The 15,807-nt window shown below is 33.5% G+C and overlaps 1 protein-coding gene across 1 annotated transcript in view; it reads right to left on the bottom strand.

The window, feature by feature from the left end:
- LOC102019004 overlaps positions 1–15,807 on the bottom strand; it is a gene marked incomplete in the record, with an annotated part of 405,168 nt that overhangs the window by 260,537 nt on the left and 128,824 nt on the right. The window contains 4 exon segments of the mRNA XM_005414632.2: positions 2,013–2,231; positions 8,778–9,009; positions 10,094–10,240; positions 15,112–15,212. Of these exon segments, the coding sequence (XP_005414689.2) occupies positions 2,013–2,231; positions 8,778–9,009; positions 10,094–10,240; positions 15,112–15,212 (699 nt within the window).

Here is a 15,807-nt window from a genome sequence, read left to right as displayed (position 1 = left end):
GTGAACAGTTCAAAATACAATTAGATGTAATGATTTATTAAATTTTAAACAATCTTCAAAAAGATTTTAAATCTTAGTATTTAAAAATGAATTTCTCACTTCTGATATGTTATATATATTTCACTTCTACAACAGCTCTCATTTACTCTGACATCAAATTTAAGAGGGGAAACTGATAACAGTTATGACTATTTTAATATATTTAATATATTTATTTCCATGATGAAACACATGCCCATATCTTGGATTAACAATCCAATTTTATTAGCCACGATGCCACTTTCTAAATGTTAAATAATCTTATCATGGTCAACATACCCTGCTGGGCATGTATTTGCTGATAAAGAGCAAAGAAATCTGAATGGCTTGGCTTTAATGCCAAAATCATTCTTCCGAACATTCATTCTCACGTCATAAAATGTCAAAACAGAAACAACCCATGTTAATGTCAACACTACTGGGAGCTATGTCACCAAGAATACTACAAGCAAAATACAACAGTCAGAAGTACTGTAGATACTCGTATGAAATTTTTACCTCTGCAACATAAAATAAGAATTTATATAAGTATTCAAATATTTTGGGTTCTGGTTAATATTCCACTAGATTTTAAGCATACAAATAACTTTCTTAAATAAACGTATCTGAATTTTCTCCTTACTGAGTTAGTGGGTTTACACTATTAAATCACTCTTTAAAGATCAAAAGTAGGAAGTAGTAACTGAAAAGAAAACTCACATGGTTTCTGTTTTAAACTTATAAAAATTTCAGTAAAATTCTGATTCTATCTAATAAATAAGAAGGCCTAAGTGATACATACTGACTCTTGACTGCTTTTCATTGCTTTTCTGTATTCTTTTTTTTTTTTTTGTTTTTGTTTTTTTTGGTTTTTCTCTGGTACCAGGAACCGAACTCACGACCTTGCGCTTGCCAGGCAGGCGCTTTTGCCGCTGAGCTAAATCCCCAGCCCCTTTTCTGTATTCTTGATCTTTCTGACAGTGTCCTTTCTCTCTGCTTACACCCTATTTGTCATGTGACCATATGTCACTGATGCCGGAAATAGGGATTCTATGTCTTTTAGCCTCACTAAGGATCAGTAGGCCCCCTAACTGATTCAGCCATATCCCATTTTTCAAATATTTGTCATTCATACCGTGGCTTCAGTGCCAACCATCTGCCAGTCTTCTGCCTCTTCAATGGGGCCACGCTAATGTTCCATGGTAGCAATCTCCATGACTACTGGTTGCCTGGGTTTTCAATCAATCTCCTTCAGTGACTTAGAAAATTCTAGCTGCATTCTAAGCCATAAGAAGCTTTAGCCAGTTTTAACTATTACTATAATTGTGAGAGACAAGTAAATGAAAATTTTTTAGAACTATGCCTAACTTTTAATACCTAGTATTTCTAAAGACTCAAAAATCCTGATTTGCAAACAAAGCACTGAACGTCAAATCTTTCATCAGCATTGCTGCTCTAGGAGTCCTCCTCCTCTCCTTCCTCCCCACGCCTGCTAAGGTAAATAAATAAGTACCTCCAGCTAACTACCAGGCAGATTCCATAGACAAGGAAGCAAAAGAAAAAAGCACATTATTGTACTTCAAAACACATTAATCCTATTACATAAATAATTATAAGTAACAAATGCTATGTCAGTGGTTAAAGTACATGAACATAGGGTAAGAGTATTTCTTATGGATATAGGGTATTTCAACGAAAAAAGATCTTATAAATGCAGACCAAGTAAACAATATAAATTCAGCAACACTCTCTTCAGAAGTGTAATGCACACTACTTTTCCAAATGATCATGGAATGCTTATTTCCTATTAGGGAGTATATATTTTACTATGCTGTGTACTACAGTGTGTATAACTATTTAGTAAAACTATAAATGATTTCAAAGATTATCTATCTATCCATCTATCTATCCATTCATCCATCCATCCACACATCCACTTATCTTTCCATTGAAGTTATAATCACAGGCTGAAATTAATATATTCAAGCACTTACTTGAGAAAATCCAGTAGTGAAGAATACTGAAAATGAAGCTGAATCACCCTTTCAGTGTCATCCACAGGTAAAGACTGACTTGAACTAATTCCAGGTGGCAGTGTGCCACTCAAGTGGAGCAGTACATCATAAATGGTCTTATTATATTTGGAAAAATCATTCTGTCTGGAAAATTTCTTGGGTGATGAGACTGAGTAAAACTGTATTTTTTGCACATCCCTACGGGAAAGAGACTAAGTTAAAATCAGTCTTGAAATATTACATTATGAAAAAAGTTCCATGACTATATTCCTATTAAATTCAACTAAAGACTTCCAGAATGCACTTCACTCAGCTGCCATTTGTTATTCAAATTCGATTTTAAAATATTCTCAGATTTCAAGAATCTCATTTAAACATACATCGTTATTTCCTGCTGTAACTGTAAAGCTACAATAATTGCACTGAGAAGAGATTACATTTGAAAAGGAGAACAGAGCTCAGCTCCGGGTCTCATGGCCTACTTGCTGAGTAAATATGGCAAGGTCGTCAAATTCACTGAGTTATACATTTTGTATACTATGAATTGGGAGCTAATGGCTACAGTAGTCTACAAGCTAGATTTCAAACATTCAGCATGTAAGTATGTACAAAAATAAGTTTACACACGTTTTCTTCATATTTGTACTTTAATGCTTTAGAAGAGCTAAACCTATATATAGGTTTAAACAGTAGGGATTCTCATCTGAGTTATAAATTTTACAGATCTACTGTTCCCATGTATCTCTCCATACTTTGAATAAGAAACTGCAATCTCTGTTCACTAGTACCTCACACCAGGCTGTGATGCTTGGTTATATTCGAATGAAGTAAGAAATTCCAACTTATATTTACTTGCTATTATAGTATTCATGAAATGTTTCTAAATATCTGATACTATAGTGTCTATTTGTTAGCAATCAGAATCAGTACATCAGTAGCTTATCCTGAAAAATAAAGAGTACACAATGGGCCATTTCAGATAGCAGTTCTCTTAGTGTGGTATAAAGGACGTCTTTACAGCACAATACAGGAGAAAAGCACATTGTGCATCAGGTAACAGCTAGATTATCATTCCTCAGAACTTGGCTCTGCTATTTACTGACTGACCCTACAGAAGTTATTCAACCTTAGTTTCTTCATTTTTCTCAAAAGTACTGGATATTACAAAACTAGTGTGTCCTGGAACTACCAACAAAGAAACATGTATTTTTTGGAGAAAATTGACACAGAGACCAAGATGAAAGTCTCTATTTCTATATTTTAACAGAAAATAAGAATAGACTCATAGGTCCACCAGGTATTATAGATGTAAGACATATTTTAAATTAACTGTATATACTGTATTCAAGATTGGTAACTTTATCACGGACCTAAAACTAACACAAAAATTACCAAATAGAAAATTTAGAAATTAAAAAATGTAATGAATGGAATTGAGAAATTAATGAGAGAACTTAACAATGAATTGAATCAAGTAGGGAGAGTTAGCACATTAGAATGAACGTCATAAGAAAATATCCATGCTGGAATATAGCGAGACTAAAGAATGCAAAACATAGACCCGTGAGCAAAGGAGAGAAGCCAGAAAGAATAGAGCAGTTAAATGATTTGAAGATTTATTGGCTGAAGACTTTCCAAACTGTCAATAACAAAACCAAATCACATATAAAAGAATCACTACGAATTTTAATAAAAAATAACTAGAAAGTAGACAAATTATAGGGAAGCTGCTAAAATCCAAATACAAAGCAAGTAGCTTAAATTTACTTCAAAAGATGATAATGTGTTAATTCAAATGTCTAAAGAGAACTTTTTTAAGGAAAAGGAAAAAATATTCTACACAAAAGATGATGCAGAAACAATGCAGCACAGAGAACAATCAAATTGGTAAATGTAACAATATTTGCCTATATATTTATACAATATATACATAGACGTCTGTTCCTGTGTTTTACTTTCTGTGTGTAATTACAATACACAAAAATAGTAGCACATATCAGTTGGTATTAACTACAGTGACAGGTCCCGAGAACGAGGTGCCCACGGATGAATAAGAAAAGGTAAAAGAGACAAGAAAAACAAGAGGACTAAAAATCTGGGATGACGGGGCTTACAGTCTCTTGGACTGCGGCGGCCCGTATCACTCATCTCAATCACCTTTTATTGGAACAAAGAACATAACTAAAACTAACAGGAGAAATTCATTATCCCTTTCCGATTCTGCCTCTCTGCTGATGGTAACAACCCTCAGGCAAGCCTCCCACACCCAGCACCACGTTCACTCAGTTCAGCTGGGGATCATAAGCCGACCATCAGTAATCAACCCATTACCAATCACAGTCCTTTCCTCACAATCAGTAGGAAAGAAAATCAAATACAAGAAGTCCTTGCAACATTAAGGAAAAAAATAAAACTATTAATCATTATATGACTACAAGTCAAGAATGTATGCCATGATGTCTACTATAATCATTAAAATAGTAAGAAAAACTCTAACTACCAAACAAGTAGAGAATAAATCATGAAATGAGAAAAGGCATATTTATCTTTTCAATTCAAGAAAAGGCCAAAAAGAAGAGAAAGGAGCCGGGCGTGGTGGCACTCGCCCGTAATCCCAGCACTCGGAAGGCTGACACAGGAGCATCTTTGCAAGTTCGAGACCAGCCTGAGCTACAAAGTGAGCTCAAGGACAGCCTGAGCTACATAGCAAGACCTTGTCTCAAAAAGACAAAAAGAAAAAAAGAAGAAGAGAAAGGAAACCCAAAGTAGACAGAAAGGTAAAGGGTCTTAAAAACATTGCAGTTTTAAATCTCAATTTACAATAATTATATTTACAGGAAGCATAAGTTCACATTAAGAAAAACGATTGAAAAAATAAAAATGAAGAAAGTGCAAGGTTAGGTAGGTTTAAAAAAGAAACAATCAAAAATATAGAAAAAGTGTTGGGTGTGGTGGTGCACACCTGTAATCCCAACAGTCGATATGCTGAGGCAGGAGGATCACTGTGAGTTCAAGGCCAGTCTGGCTTACGTAAGCAAGCTCAAGGCCAGCCTGCACTACATAGTAACACTTGTCTCAAAACAAAAAACAAAAAAAAATCATAGAAAACAAAATGATTGACATAATAAAAACAAAAAATATTACACAAATAATAACTAGAAGGTAAGTAATATATCAATAGTCATATGAGCGAAGTAGCACTTAGGTCACATAGCGTAAAGAAATTTCATAGGCATAAAATTTTCATAATACCAAAAAGATGTCAAAATTGCACATCTAATGGGATTTGCTAACAGCTTCAAAACTGTACACAGTAAAATTAAATTTCTAAAAAGTAGGTAAATTTACAAATGTATGTACAGATTTCACCACAGTCAATAGTAGTTGGTAGCGAATTTTAACAATGACTTAAGTTCTTATTACTTCAAGAGGAGAAGTAAACTTGGTTTAATATTACATAGAAAATAGCACTCAGTTAAATATAAAATACACAATTTTTGCAAACCAGAATCCTTAAAGAAATCTTGAAAAATAAACTTATAAATGCTAAGTAAAATTTAATAGAAAAGTAGAGGAAAGGACAGCAATAAGACAATAAAAGACAAAAAGGTGAAAATCATAAAACATAATTGAGAGGGACAGAAAATATTAATCAAGTAGTTCCAGTACACTTCTAGAAGGAGATTAAGAAAGAGATCACAGCAAAAACAGAGGGAAGCAGATAGTAGGAAAAGAGACGGAATACTAATTAAATGATTAATTTGCAATCTGGGAGGGCTTATTGAATGCCAAATAAACTGAATGATGAAAAATATTCCTATGTTCAAAATTTAATTCAATAAATTGCAAAAATAGGAGATTAACAACAAAAAAACCTATGAGAGAGAAATAATGAACATTTTACTCCCAAATACGCCCTTAGAAGTCTCATCAGAATCATGATGATGTCAGATGATGGAGCAGTACAGGTGATGTTGAGGAAGAGATATAGGAGGTAATGCACGGCAAAGATGACGGAGGAAATAAACTGGACTTGTCAATCACAAGATTCCAAATAATTCCCAAGACCCTCTATGTGGGACTTCTCTGGGGCTCCCACAAGATATGGATGATATGTAAGGACACAGATGCCAGGAGGAACAGCTATGGGGACACTTCACGGTAGTCCACTCTGTCTCCCAGGCCCAGGGTGTGCTTTTATTTTTGCTCCTTTTATCCTTCTCTCTCTTGTTTGGCCCAAGTTCACTCTGTAAAAGCCAGTTTTTCCCTTACCTCTTTACCCCTCACTACTCATACTATAGAAATAATCCCTGAAAGTAAAGCCTTATCCCTCACTTTTCAAATAAACTTTTAGCACCTTTTTTGGCTTGTCTCATCGAATTCTTTACTTGAGCCCTGAAAGAGCTGGAATACATTTAATCCATGAGCCAATTCTAGAGGAACTACCTGATAGCAGAAGAGTTCAAACACGGACAACAATACATGTCCATGGAAGTCTCTTCTTAGGCTAAGTCAAGTGATCCACAAATTCCATCAAAACAAATGGTACTGAGTAACTCTGTAACCTGGACAGAAGTAATTTTTATTCACGCATTTTGGTTGTGGGCAGCTTTCCTTCCCAGGGCTAGATAGGCTTCCTGCTCACACCCAAGTGTCCTTTTCCAGGCAGTACCCAAAGATGTGAATTGGTTATTGTTTATCAAAGTAGTACAGTAAAGATTTTAAACTGTGACAGCACTCAGCTTTATCAGAAGAAAAAGAAGGACTGACAATGTGTATTATTAGTGGAGTTAAAACACAGAACATGTAAGAAAAAATCATCACTTAAAGAGATTTTGAAAAATGTGTGCTATTTGGTCTCATGATCCACCTCTGAGAAACTTTGTGTTTAATATCCAGAACTGTATACTACCATTTATGAGCAACTGCATTCCTCTCTGTGTTATGACAAACAAATAACAAAATACCAGAGGTAAATAATCTATAATTAATGTGAATTGATAAGCAAATAATAGTGAATGTAAATAATAATAGAACAAATTATCGATCAGTATTACAGTGAAGAACATAAAAATTAACACTATAATTTTGAGCCCTGCAAAAATAAAAGAAATGAAGGGATTTAGTAGTAAAACCTCTGTGATGTCATTAAAGTTTAGGAAAGAGATAAGGTTTCGGGTTTAAAAGTAAATAATATCATTAAATTTTAAAAAGTGAATTATAAGAAAAATCAGCATTATATGACCTAGGAAACAGAGAAGTATATAACTGCACCAATAACGTATTACCAATATGAGAAAAAGTAAATGACTGATACTTAAAATAAAGAAATATATATATAATTACAATTATAAATAAGTAAGACACTATTAACTTGTTTCAGGGCATTTAAAAAGGAAGACTAGCCGTAACTGTTGAATCACAAGTTTGAAATGCTTACCCAGGGATTTCTCACAAAATGAAAAGAAATCATTAAGGGGTTAAAGAATTTAATTTTAACTCAAAGAACGTAAAATAGTCACTACACCAAACATTAAAGTAGTAAATTGAGAAGTGATAATGGACTAACTTCTCTAAAAAAATTCCTGTAGCCAGTTGACTTTATGATTTAACTTGGAAATTTTCAGTAATTCTGTTGCACTAATTTTCTCATATCGTGGACAAAATAAATATTAGTTAATTAAATTAACAAAGTTGAAATTGAGTTATTAAGTCAAGAACCTAAAACATAACATATCAGAAAAGTATTCATTTCCTTTAACATAGCTTATTGTCAAATAAAGAGAAAAATTCTAACAGTAGTCCATATGGCTTTGCATATCAGACAAAATTAGACCTCAGAACAAAGTATTATTGAAACAAAATATTGGTTTTAGATTCAGAAGGACTTTTTTCTCCAAATCAAGCATTTCAATAAAACAGTATGTTTTTTTAGTTAGGGAAATTTTTTGAACACATGCAATGAATCCATCATATTTTTGTCAAAACTAGCTTCATAAAAGCAGACTCAAAAATTCTAACTGTACTCCCCCATGGCTCCAGCAAGATGCTCCACTGCTGGGAAAGGAGACAGCAATCTCTAAAATCACACTACACCAGCCACACTAGAATGAGGAAAGCGGCTAGGGACATAGCTTAGCGGCACAAGTGCCTGCCTGGCAAGCACAAAATCCTTAGTTTGATTCCCGAAGACGCCTAAATTCATGTTTTAATGACAAAATAAATTGATGTGATACAACCAAAGCAATTTACCTGGTCTAGACACATTCAGTAATAGTAATGGAACAAGACTTGAAAGAAGGTGAGCATACTGCCAAAGAGGAAAAAGATTAAAGAAAAGCGAGTCCTCTGTTTACTAATAGCACCATCTCTTTAACCGGTTATACTCTAAATCTAGTACTGACAGCACTTTTATAATGCTATGTAGATTCCAAACTTTTTAAATTTAAATAACTTTTCCTACTCATGATTTGCTCTTTGTCAATTCGCAGATTCACAAACTGAGATCCAGAGATTTTGGGTGCTTGCCTAATATTATAAAAGGTTTAGAAGAAATTTAAAATTACACTTAAACTAAATAAAACTTACTTTTGTATCTTTTTTACTCTTCTCAATAGTCTTATAATTAATCAGTTTCTAGTAAATGATTTAACATCATATTTCACTTAAAATGATCCCTAGTATATAGATAATATTTTAGAAAAGATGCTAGCAAGGAATTTAGAAAAAAAATGTGATTGTCACCTTCTTATACTCTCTGGAATGGAAAGTAGATGAGGTCCTTCAGACCAGCCAAAGAGACTGAACCACGTCTGGGCTGCATTTACAACCTTCTGATAGAAGTTATGTTCCATTGATCCTTCTTTAGGAAAAAAGAATTGTTCAATTTTTTCCTCATTTTCCAAAGATCCATCATCTGCTTTATCTGGTTTTCTCCTGTCACCCAGGTGCAAATGTACAGGTAATTTTTCCATTCCTAAAAATCAAATCACATTTGTTTATAAAGTGATATTACACGAGTACAGAGTAAAATATTGGCAATTATTGCTATTTGTATGTAGACAAACTACTATTTTAAAAAATATTCTAAGATATTAAAAAATTGAGCTAACCTACTGTATTTTAAAATATGTAATACAAATGTGCTTATTTTTAGCTACTCAAAGTATTTTTAAAAATCACAAATTTTAATCAAGAAAGTATTTCAATTTACTTTTTCCCATAATGGTACATGAAAACATTCCCCATAAGAAAAATGTCTTAACAGCTCTTTGGCTACAGATTCAGAAACATTTTTTTCTTCAAATCAAGCTTTTCAGTAAAATATTTATATATTACTCTATATTTTATCCTATGTATAAATATAAATATATGCATATATATTTTTTTTGGTTAGGGAAATTTTCAAACATCTAGAATGAGTTCATAATATTTTTGTCAAAAATAATTTCATAAAAGCAGACTCACTAGGAAGCTCACACTAAATTGGTTTTGTCCACTGAATAAAAAGGAAATTTTTCAATATTACTCATATCTAAGGAAAGGAATATTTAAGCATTTAACTTCAAGTAATAGCAAATTCTTATATTTACATATGATCACCACTTTCAAAGACAGGTAACCTTGGATTCACCTAGATAATGAACAGCAAATCCCTAGTTCTACAGATCCTAAACTGTGCACAGAGGCAACCTGTAATTTTGGAGATCCAGAAGATATTTAACTTTAAGTAACTTTATTTAAATATTATTGTCACATCTGTTGAAATGCACATAAGCCACTATTCTTAAGTTTTTGTACAAAGCCACTTAATAAATGTAACTATTTAGTACACATTTTTGCCTAGCGGAAAGTACGAAGTCATTAAGTGTGCTCTGAGCCACGAGAACTTGTGCCACTAATCATTAAAGAACACAGCAGAAGCGGGTAACCCACTTAAAATTAATGACAAATTCATGGACTTTGTCAGGAATTTCTTGAAGAAGCTTATATTTCAAGTTAAAAGAAAGTAAGATCACATCATGGACTGCATTGAAGTACAGTAAATACTTGCCACATACCAACAAATAAGCTCTCTCTTTTAAATTGTTCGTGGTATATTTCAGTACTAACAGGTGAAATTTTTACTGAAGAAGATGTGAGTAAAGTAGAATCCAAGCTGGGAAGCAAAAAACTACCTCGATTCTTCATAGGACTTCCATTTTTATCTACAAAGGACACATTGGGCCACAGTAAGTCAAAAAAACACATTAGGAATTCATTACCAGATTATTTAACTCAAATTTCATATGTAAGCCTAATAATCCATTACACATCAAATAAGATAATGAATAAGAAAAAGGTAAAGGATGATATGATTTTCAAAACTGAATAAAATTTATTTGATCAAGCAATTGTTATAGTGTATAAAAGTTATTACAGGGGCTGGGGATTTAGCTCAGCGGCAAAAGCGCCTGCCTGGCAAGTGCAAGGTCGTGAGTTCGGTTCCTGGTACCGGAAAAAAAAAAAAAAAAAAAAAAAAAAAAAAAAGTTATTACAGAATGAAGTGTTCATATTAACCATAATCAAGAATATGTAAAACATTTTAAACATTTCTTCTACACATGTTGTTCAAAATAAAATATAAGAAAAGTGTCAAGAATAAAAATAATTTTCCTAGCTAACTATCTGAAATAAATTCACGGATTGGTTATGAGCTAAGAGTATTTTGCAGAGATGTTAATCTGTGTTTCAATTAGAATTCTACAAAAACATTAGCGATTGCAAAAGTGGAAATCTCAATACCACCAAAGCAGTGGCTGTGACCTAAAGCCAGACATCAAAATGTCTAGCATCATTTATGTGTGTTTAACACACACAAACACACAGAAATGTATGTATATATCCATCATTTTATTTTGTTTGGCCTATGCAGTTACAAAACTCTCTTTTGAAAATCTGCAAAAGTACTCCTGAGCAATTAAATTGTGGGTATGTTATAATCCTCTAGAACATGTATTTTTATCCATAAGAGAAAACCAAAGGTCCTGAGGTCATGAGTTTGTTATGAGGGATTACTGAAAAGGCACTTATCAAATAGGAATGAACTAGTACATGTTAAATTTCTTCCACTCTATCAATACAAAATCATTCAGAATTTTCCAGAGGATTCTTATCCAATAAGCATGCATATGCCCAGAATTCTATTTTACTGTACTTCTTGGAAGTGAACCTTACAGAATCCAACGGTAGAACAATTTATACCCAGTTAATAATACTGACTTAATTTTTGATATGCTTAATATATTTAAAGATTTCACATTTATTGAACATGTCATCTTCTACAGAACAGTAGCTAAATATGTAGGTTTTGAGGTCTCAAAAATTATGGTTAGTATTCTCTGAGACTAGCTGCTCAAACTTTCCCTTAGTCATATTCTTAATCAGTGAAATAAGATCTATAAGGATAGCTAAACTCAGAATTGTTGGAATGAGTAAATGTAACAACAAAAGTAAAACAGAAGAACTATGTGTCTGTGAAGCATTAAATGTATACACTTTTCTGGAAAGGTGTTATGAAAACATAAGCAAAAAAGTAAGCGCAGCCAGTTATAAGAGCTATCACAGTGGAATTTTAGTAGTAACAATATGCTCTAGGTATGCATAGTCAACGCTCTTGAAATAGATAAAATGAGTAGTAGTATCCAGCTACTCTCTTGCAATATGCATAGTGTTACTAAAGATAATAAATTTGATCACCTGATAGTTTAAAATAAAATTCTGTGACAAATAATAGGGTTGGAACACAAAAGAGAATTTTCATCCAGGTTTCTGGCTCTTCAGCCACTGTTACTCATTTACATTTTATTTGAAATTCTCAGTCACCATAGTACATTAGAACACTGTACAAATGTAGCATTATTATTTAGGATTAATCAGAAAAATCTTTGAAATTTCTAACATATATGTTAAAATTTTGAGATCTTTCTCTCTCTTTTCATCTGGCCAAATAAACTATTCCATAAATTGTTTTAAAAATATTTTGATGCTCAGAATATACTCAAACATGCATAACTCATTCTCCTATGAAAACACATAGCTAAGAGATGCCTTCTTACTACTATTTCAAAATTCAGGTATCCCATTATACAGTATTAAATAAATACCCTTTATACACCAGACACTACATAAGACATTGTAGACACAAAATTGAAAACGATAGAAGTGATTCTTGCTTTCACAGACCTTAAAGACACCAATATATAGACAAGAATACAGACAGGGATGTTAAGTCAAAATGTGGTAAAGGCCAGGACAGGGGAATTGCACAGAACCTGAGGCTATACAAGAGACAAGCAAAAGACTCCTATGTGAAACTATGGATATTCTTATGTGTGTGGAAATCTATAGCATGGTAGGGAGAATGCTCCAGTCATGAGCCAGATCACCAGTATGATTCCCTTTTTTTCACCAGTAAAGTTCTTGATGCTAGAATAATTCAATTTAACGTGGCTTCAAAATAGAAGGAAAGATGTCCAGAAATGATAATAGAGCCATTGGCTGGGGCTGTACCAGATGGAGTTCTCTATGCTACATCCTACCAGCAATGGTATTCCATAAAACGATTTATGCCTCAAAACTGTAAGATTTAATTTCCAATTTATAAATATCCCTGGGCTACAGTGTGAAGAATCGTTTCTGAAAGGGGGAAAATATCAGAGGTGGCAAAAGAATGGTTTAGAAAACCCCAATGATACTATGAAGATATTACCGTGGCTTGAATGTGTGTAGTAACAGTAGAGAGAAAATGAAATGAAAAGGATATGAGAAGGATTTAAAGGCAAAGTGAAGGGAATTGGTGACCTGAAAGTGAAGTGTGAGAAAAAAAATATCATCCAGCATAACAGTCAGATTTCTGGATTGGTGACCTGATAAGATTATAGGTACATAATCTCCAGAGATGGAGCATACAGAAAGATGAAAGAACTTCAGATAGAACAGTTTAGTGGGGTCTCGTTGCTTTCAGGGTCATGTTGCTTTCAGGGTGTGGATATGAACGCAGTGAAAGGTGTCCAAACAGTAGCCTAATTCTGAAATCTTGAATGTCCGAGAAGGATGTGGATTAACCACATACCCCATTAATTGCAACCGAAGTCATGAAAGGAGGAAAGGAACAGGGCTCAAACTCCAACTAGAGCAAGATTATGGAAGGAGGGGGGTAAATTCATGAAAGATGCTTACAAGGAATCGTCAGAGAAGTCACAGGAGACCCGTAGAAATATGGTATGTGGAAGCCCTAAAACAGTTCAAACAGATGGGCAGGGATAACCAGCAGTGTCAGCTGTGCTCAGCAGCCAAATAATGCTTCTTGTATATTCCTGCAATTTCTTTCTTGTTAAAGAGAGTTCAGGTATTCTACTTGCTTACTTCTCTCTGTTACTTTTCTTCCTATCTTTGGGATGTGATTTATCTGATGGTAAGCTTGGGAAAAAAAAATGAGAATATATTGCATCACTTTTCTCTTTTCTCTGTTTGAAATTATTCTAAGACTATATAATTTCCTTTCTTCTCCCTGCTATCTTCTGGAAAACTAACTCAAAGAAGCTCAGGAGGCAAACATTGATGGGCAACAGCAAGCAAAGTTATCTGCTTTGGTGTGGTCCCTGGGTAATGTGCTTCAAATAAAGGGATGGACAGAGGCAGGAGAGAGGACTGAATTCTGGTCTAGTGAATGCAGTAAAAGGAAAAATTATGAGTTTGAACATACGCTGATATTTGGAACTTCACAGTGTTATTGCCTGATGTTTCCTGTTTTTTCTGAAAATTAAAAAAAAAAAAAAAGAAAAGAATCCCTGGTTCCCTGAGATTGAGAACAGGTTTGAATAGGTTTCATAGGAGTGATAAATATTTGAAGATGCAAAGAAGAATATGAGAAAACTGGTTGAAAGAAGAAAAAATCTTCAACTCAGCACTGAAGTTTAGGATGTGACAGTCCGTACAGATGGAACTTTCCCACTGCTCTTCATCCTTTCACTTCTTTGGGACTTACTCCATCAGTACTCCTGACCTGTGTACTGCATCTCTAGTTTGCCTTCTTCACTAGGTTTTCCATTTTTCTCGCTTCTTTCTTCTCCTTCTTGTCTATCTTTCTACAGTAACCCATTATTGTTGGTTTCTGCTTTCTTCCAGGGCTAGAGATAGAACCTAAGGCCTTCCATGTGCTATGCAAGTGCTTTAACACTGAGCTATACCCCTAGGCATAATTCATTAATTTTTCATTGATAGATAACTTCATATGTTTTATTGTGTATGGAATATTGCTTTAAATTTTATTACATTGTGGAATAGTTAAATCCATCTAATTAACAAATATATCACTTCACGTATCAATTTTGTAGTGAGAGCACAGAAAATCCTAAAACGAGACAACAATATGTCACTACTAACTCAACTCATATTATTGTGATCTACTCACAATAGATCTCTTGAAAGAATTATTCTTGTCTGTAATTATGTATCCTTTGATCTTAGTTTCTCTCACAATTTCCTCGGCAGCAATTCCTAGTTGGTCTATTTTCTGTCCCATCTTAATTCATCTTATATCCCAGTACCTACTTCCTTTCTGAATCACCGATACTCAAAAACCACAGAAGATTCCCAATATACAACAAAGGATTGAGCAATACACCCCTACACCTTCATCTCTTGCCTTATATCATCCATCATACTTCTTTGCTTTTGCTGTATTGTCATTTGCCCAAACCATCCTGTTCAAGATCATCATTTTCAGGATCTACACAAGTGTCATTTCTTCTCTACAGCCGTTCCAGGTCCTCAGAAATCAGCAATAATCACCACAACCCCAACACTTCCATTGATTCAGAGCTCTTAATCTTCTTAATAATAATTTATCTCCTTTATGAGATTGTCAACTTTAGGAATTAGGAAACACTGTCATATTCTACTCTTACTGTTAGCTCTTAGAAATGAAAGATGTTTAATAAACATCTTAAAAGGCACTCTATTTATAAATGTTGGTCTTGGCCTGCAATAACCTGTACCATGAGACTTAGAGAGAAATCTGTCACACGTAACTTACCATCTTTTAAGATAATATTGTGCTTATTGAGATAAGTTGCCAAATATGGATAAATAGTAAGAATGCAGTTTTCTGCTGTTGCCGTAACTGGGAGGGAAAACCTAAAAGAAAAATATTGCATTTCAATACAATAAAGACTTCAGATGCAAAAAATACAATAAAATCTTTCTAAGTATCCCAAGTGCCTTAAATGATAAAGACACAAATTATACATCAATTTTTCTTTCCGTATAATTTGCTTTTGTTAGCCACTTATATCTTATAGGCATTAATATATTTAATTTTAAACTTTTAACAGAGATAATAAATTTCACTGTCAAATGTGCCCTAGAATGTAAATTGTAACTTTTCAGGGCCCCGATCAAAGATTCAAAAATTTCTGACTTTAAGTGGCCTCACAGTTAATTTACTCATACCAATATTTTCTACTAAATAACATTTTACACAAAGATACTATCATCATTCCATTATGAAAACAAAATTGTAAATTTTCTTTTAACAGAGATTACAGGAGGTAAGGAAAAAGAAAGAATACATTTTCTCTGTCTCTTTTAATTAATTCTATTGATACACTTTCCAAATACATAATGATCACATTAATTTTAGGAAATGTGTATCTGTACCTAATATATTTTGATTTTTCCCATTGATTTCCCTTCCCTTCAACTCTTCTTCCCCTTATGACTTAAAGGAGCT

The sequence above is a fragment of the Chinchilla lanigera genome, unplaced genomic scaffold (assembly GCF_000276665.1).
Source record: "Chinchilla lanigera isolate Chin_1 unplaced genomic scaffold, ChiLan1.0 scaffold00192, whole genome shotgun sequence".
NCBI classification, from domain to species: domain Eukaryota; kingdom Metazoa; phylum Chordata; class Mammalia; order Rodentia; family Chinchillidae; genus Chinchilla; species Chinchilla lanigera.
Note: the sequence above shows the minus strand (reverse complement) of the source record. Positions and strands in the feature narration are given on the sequence as shown.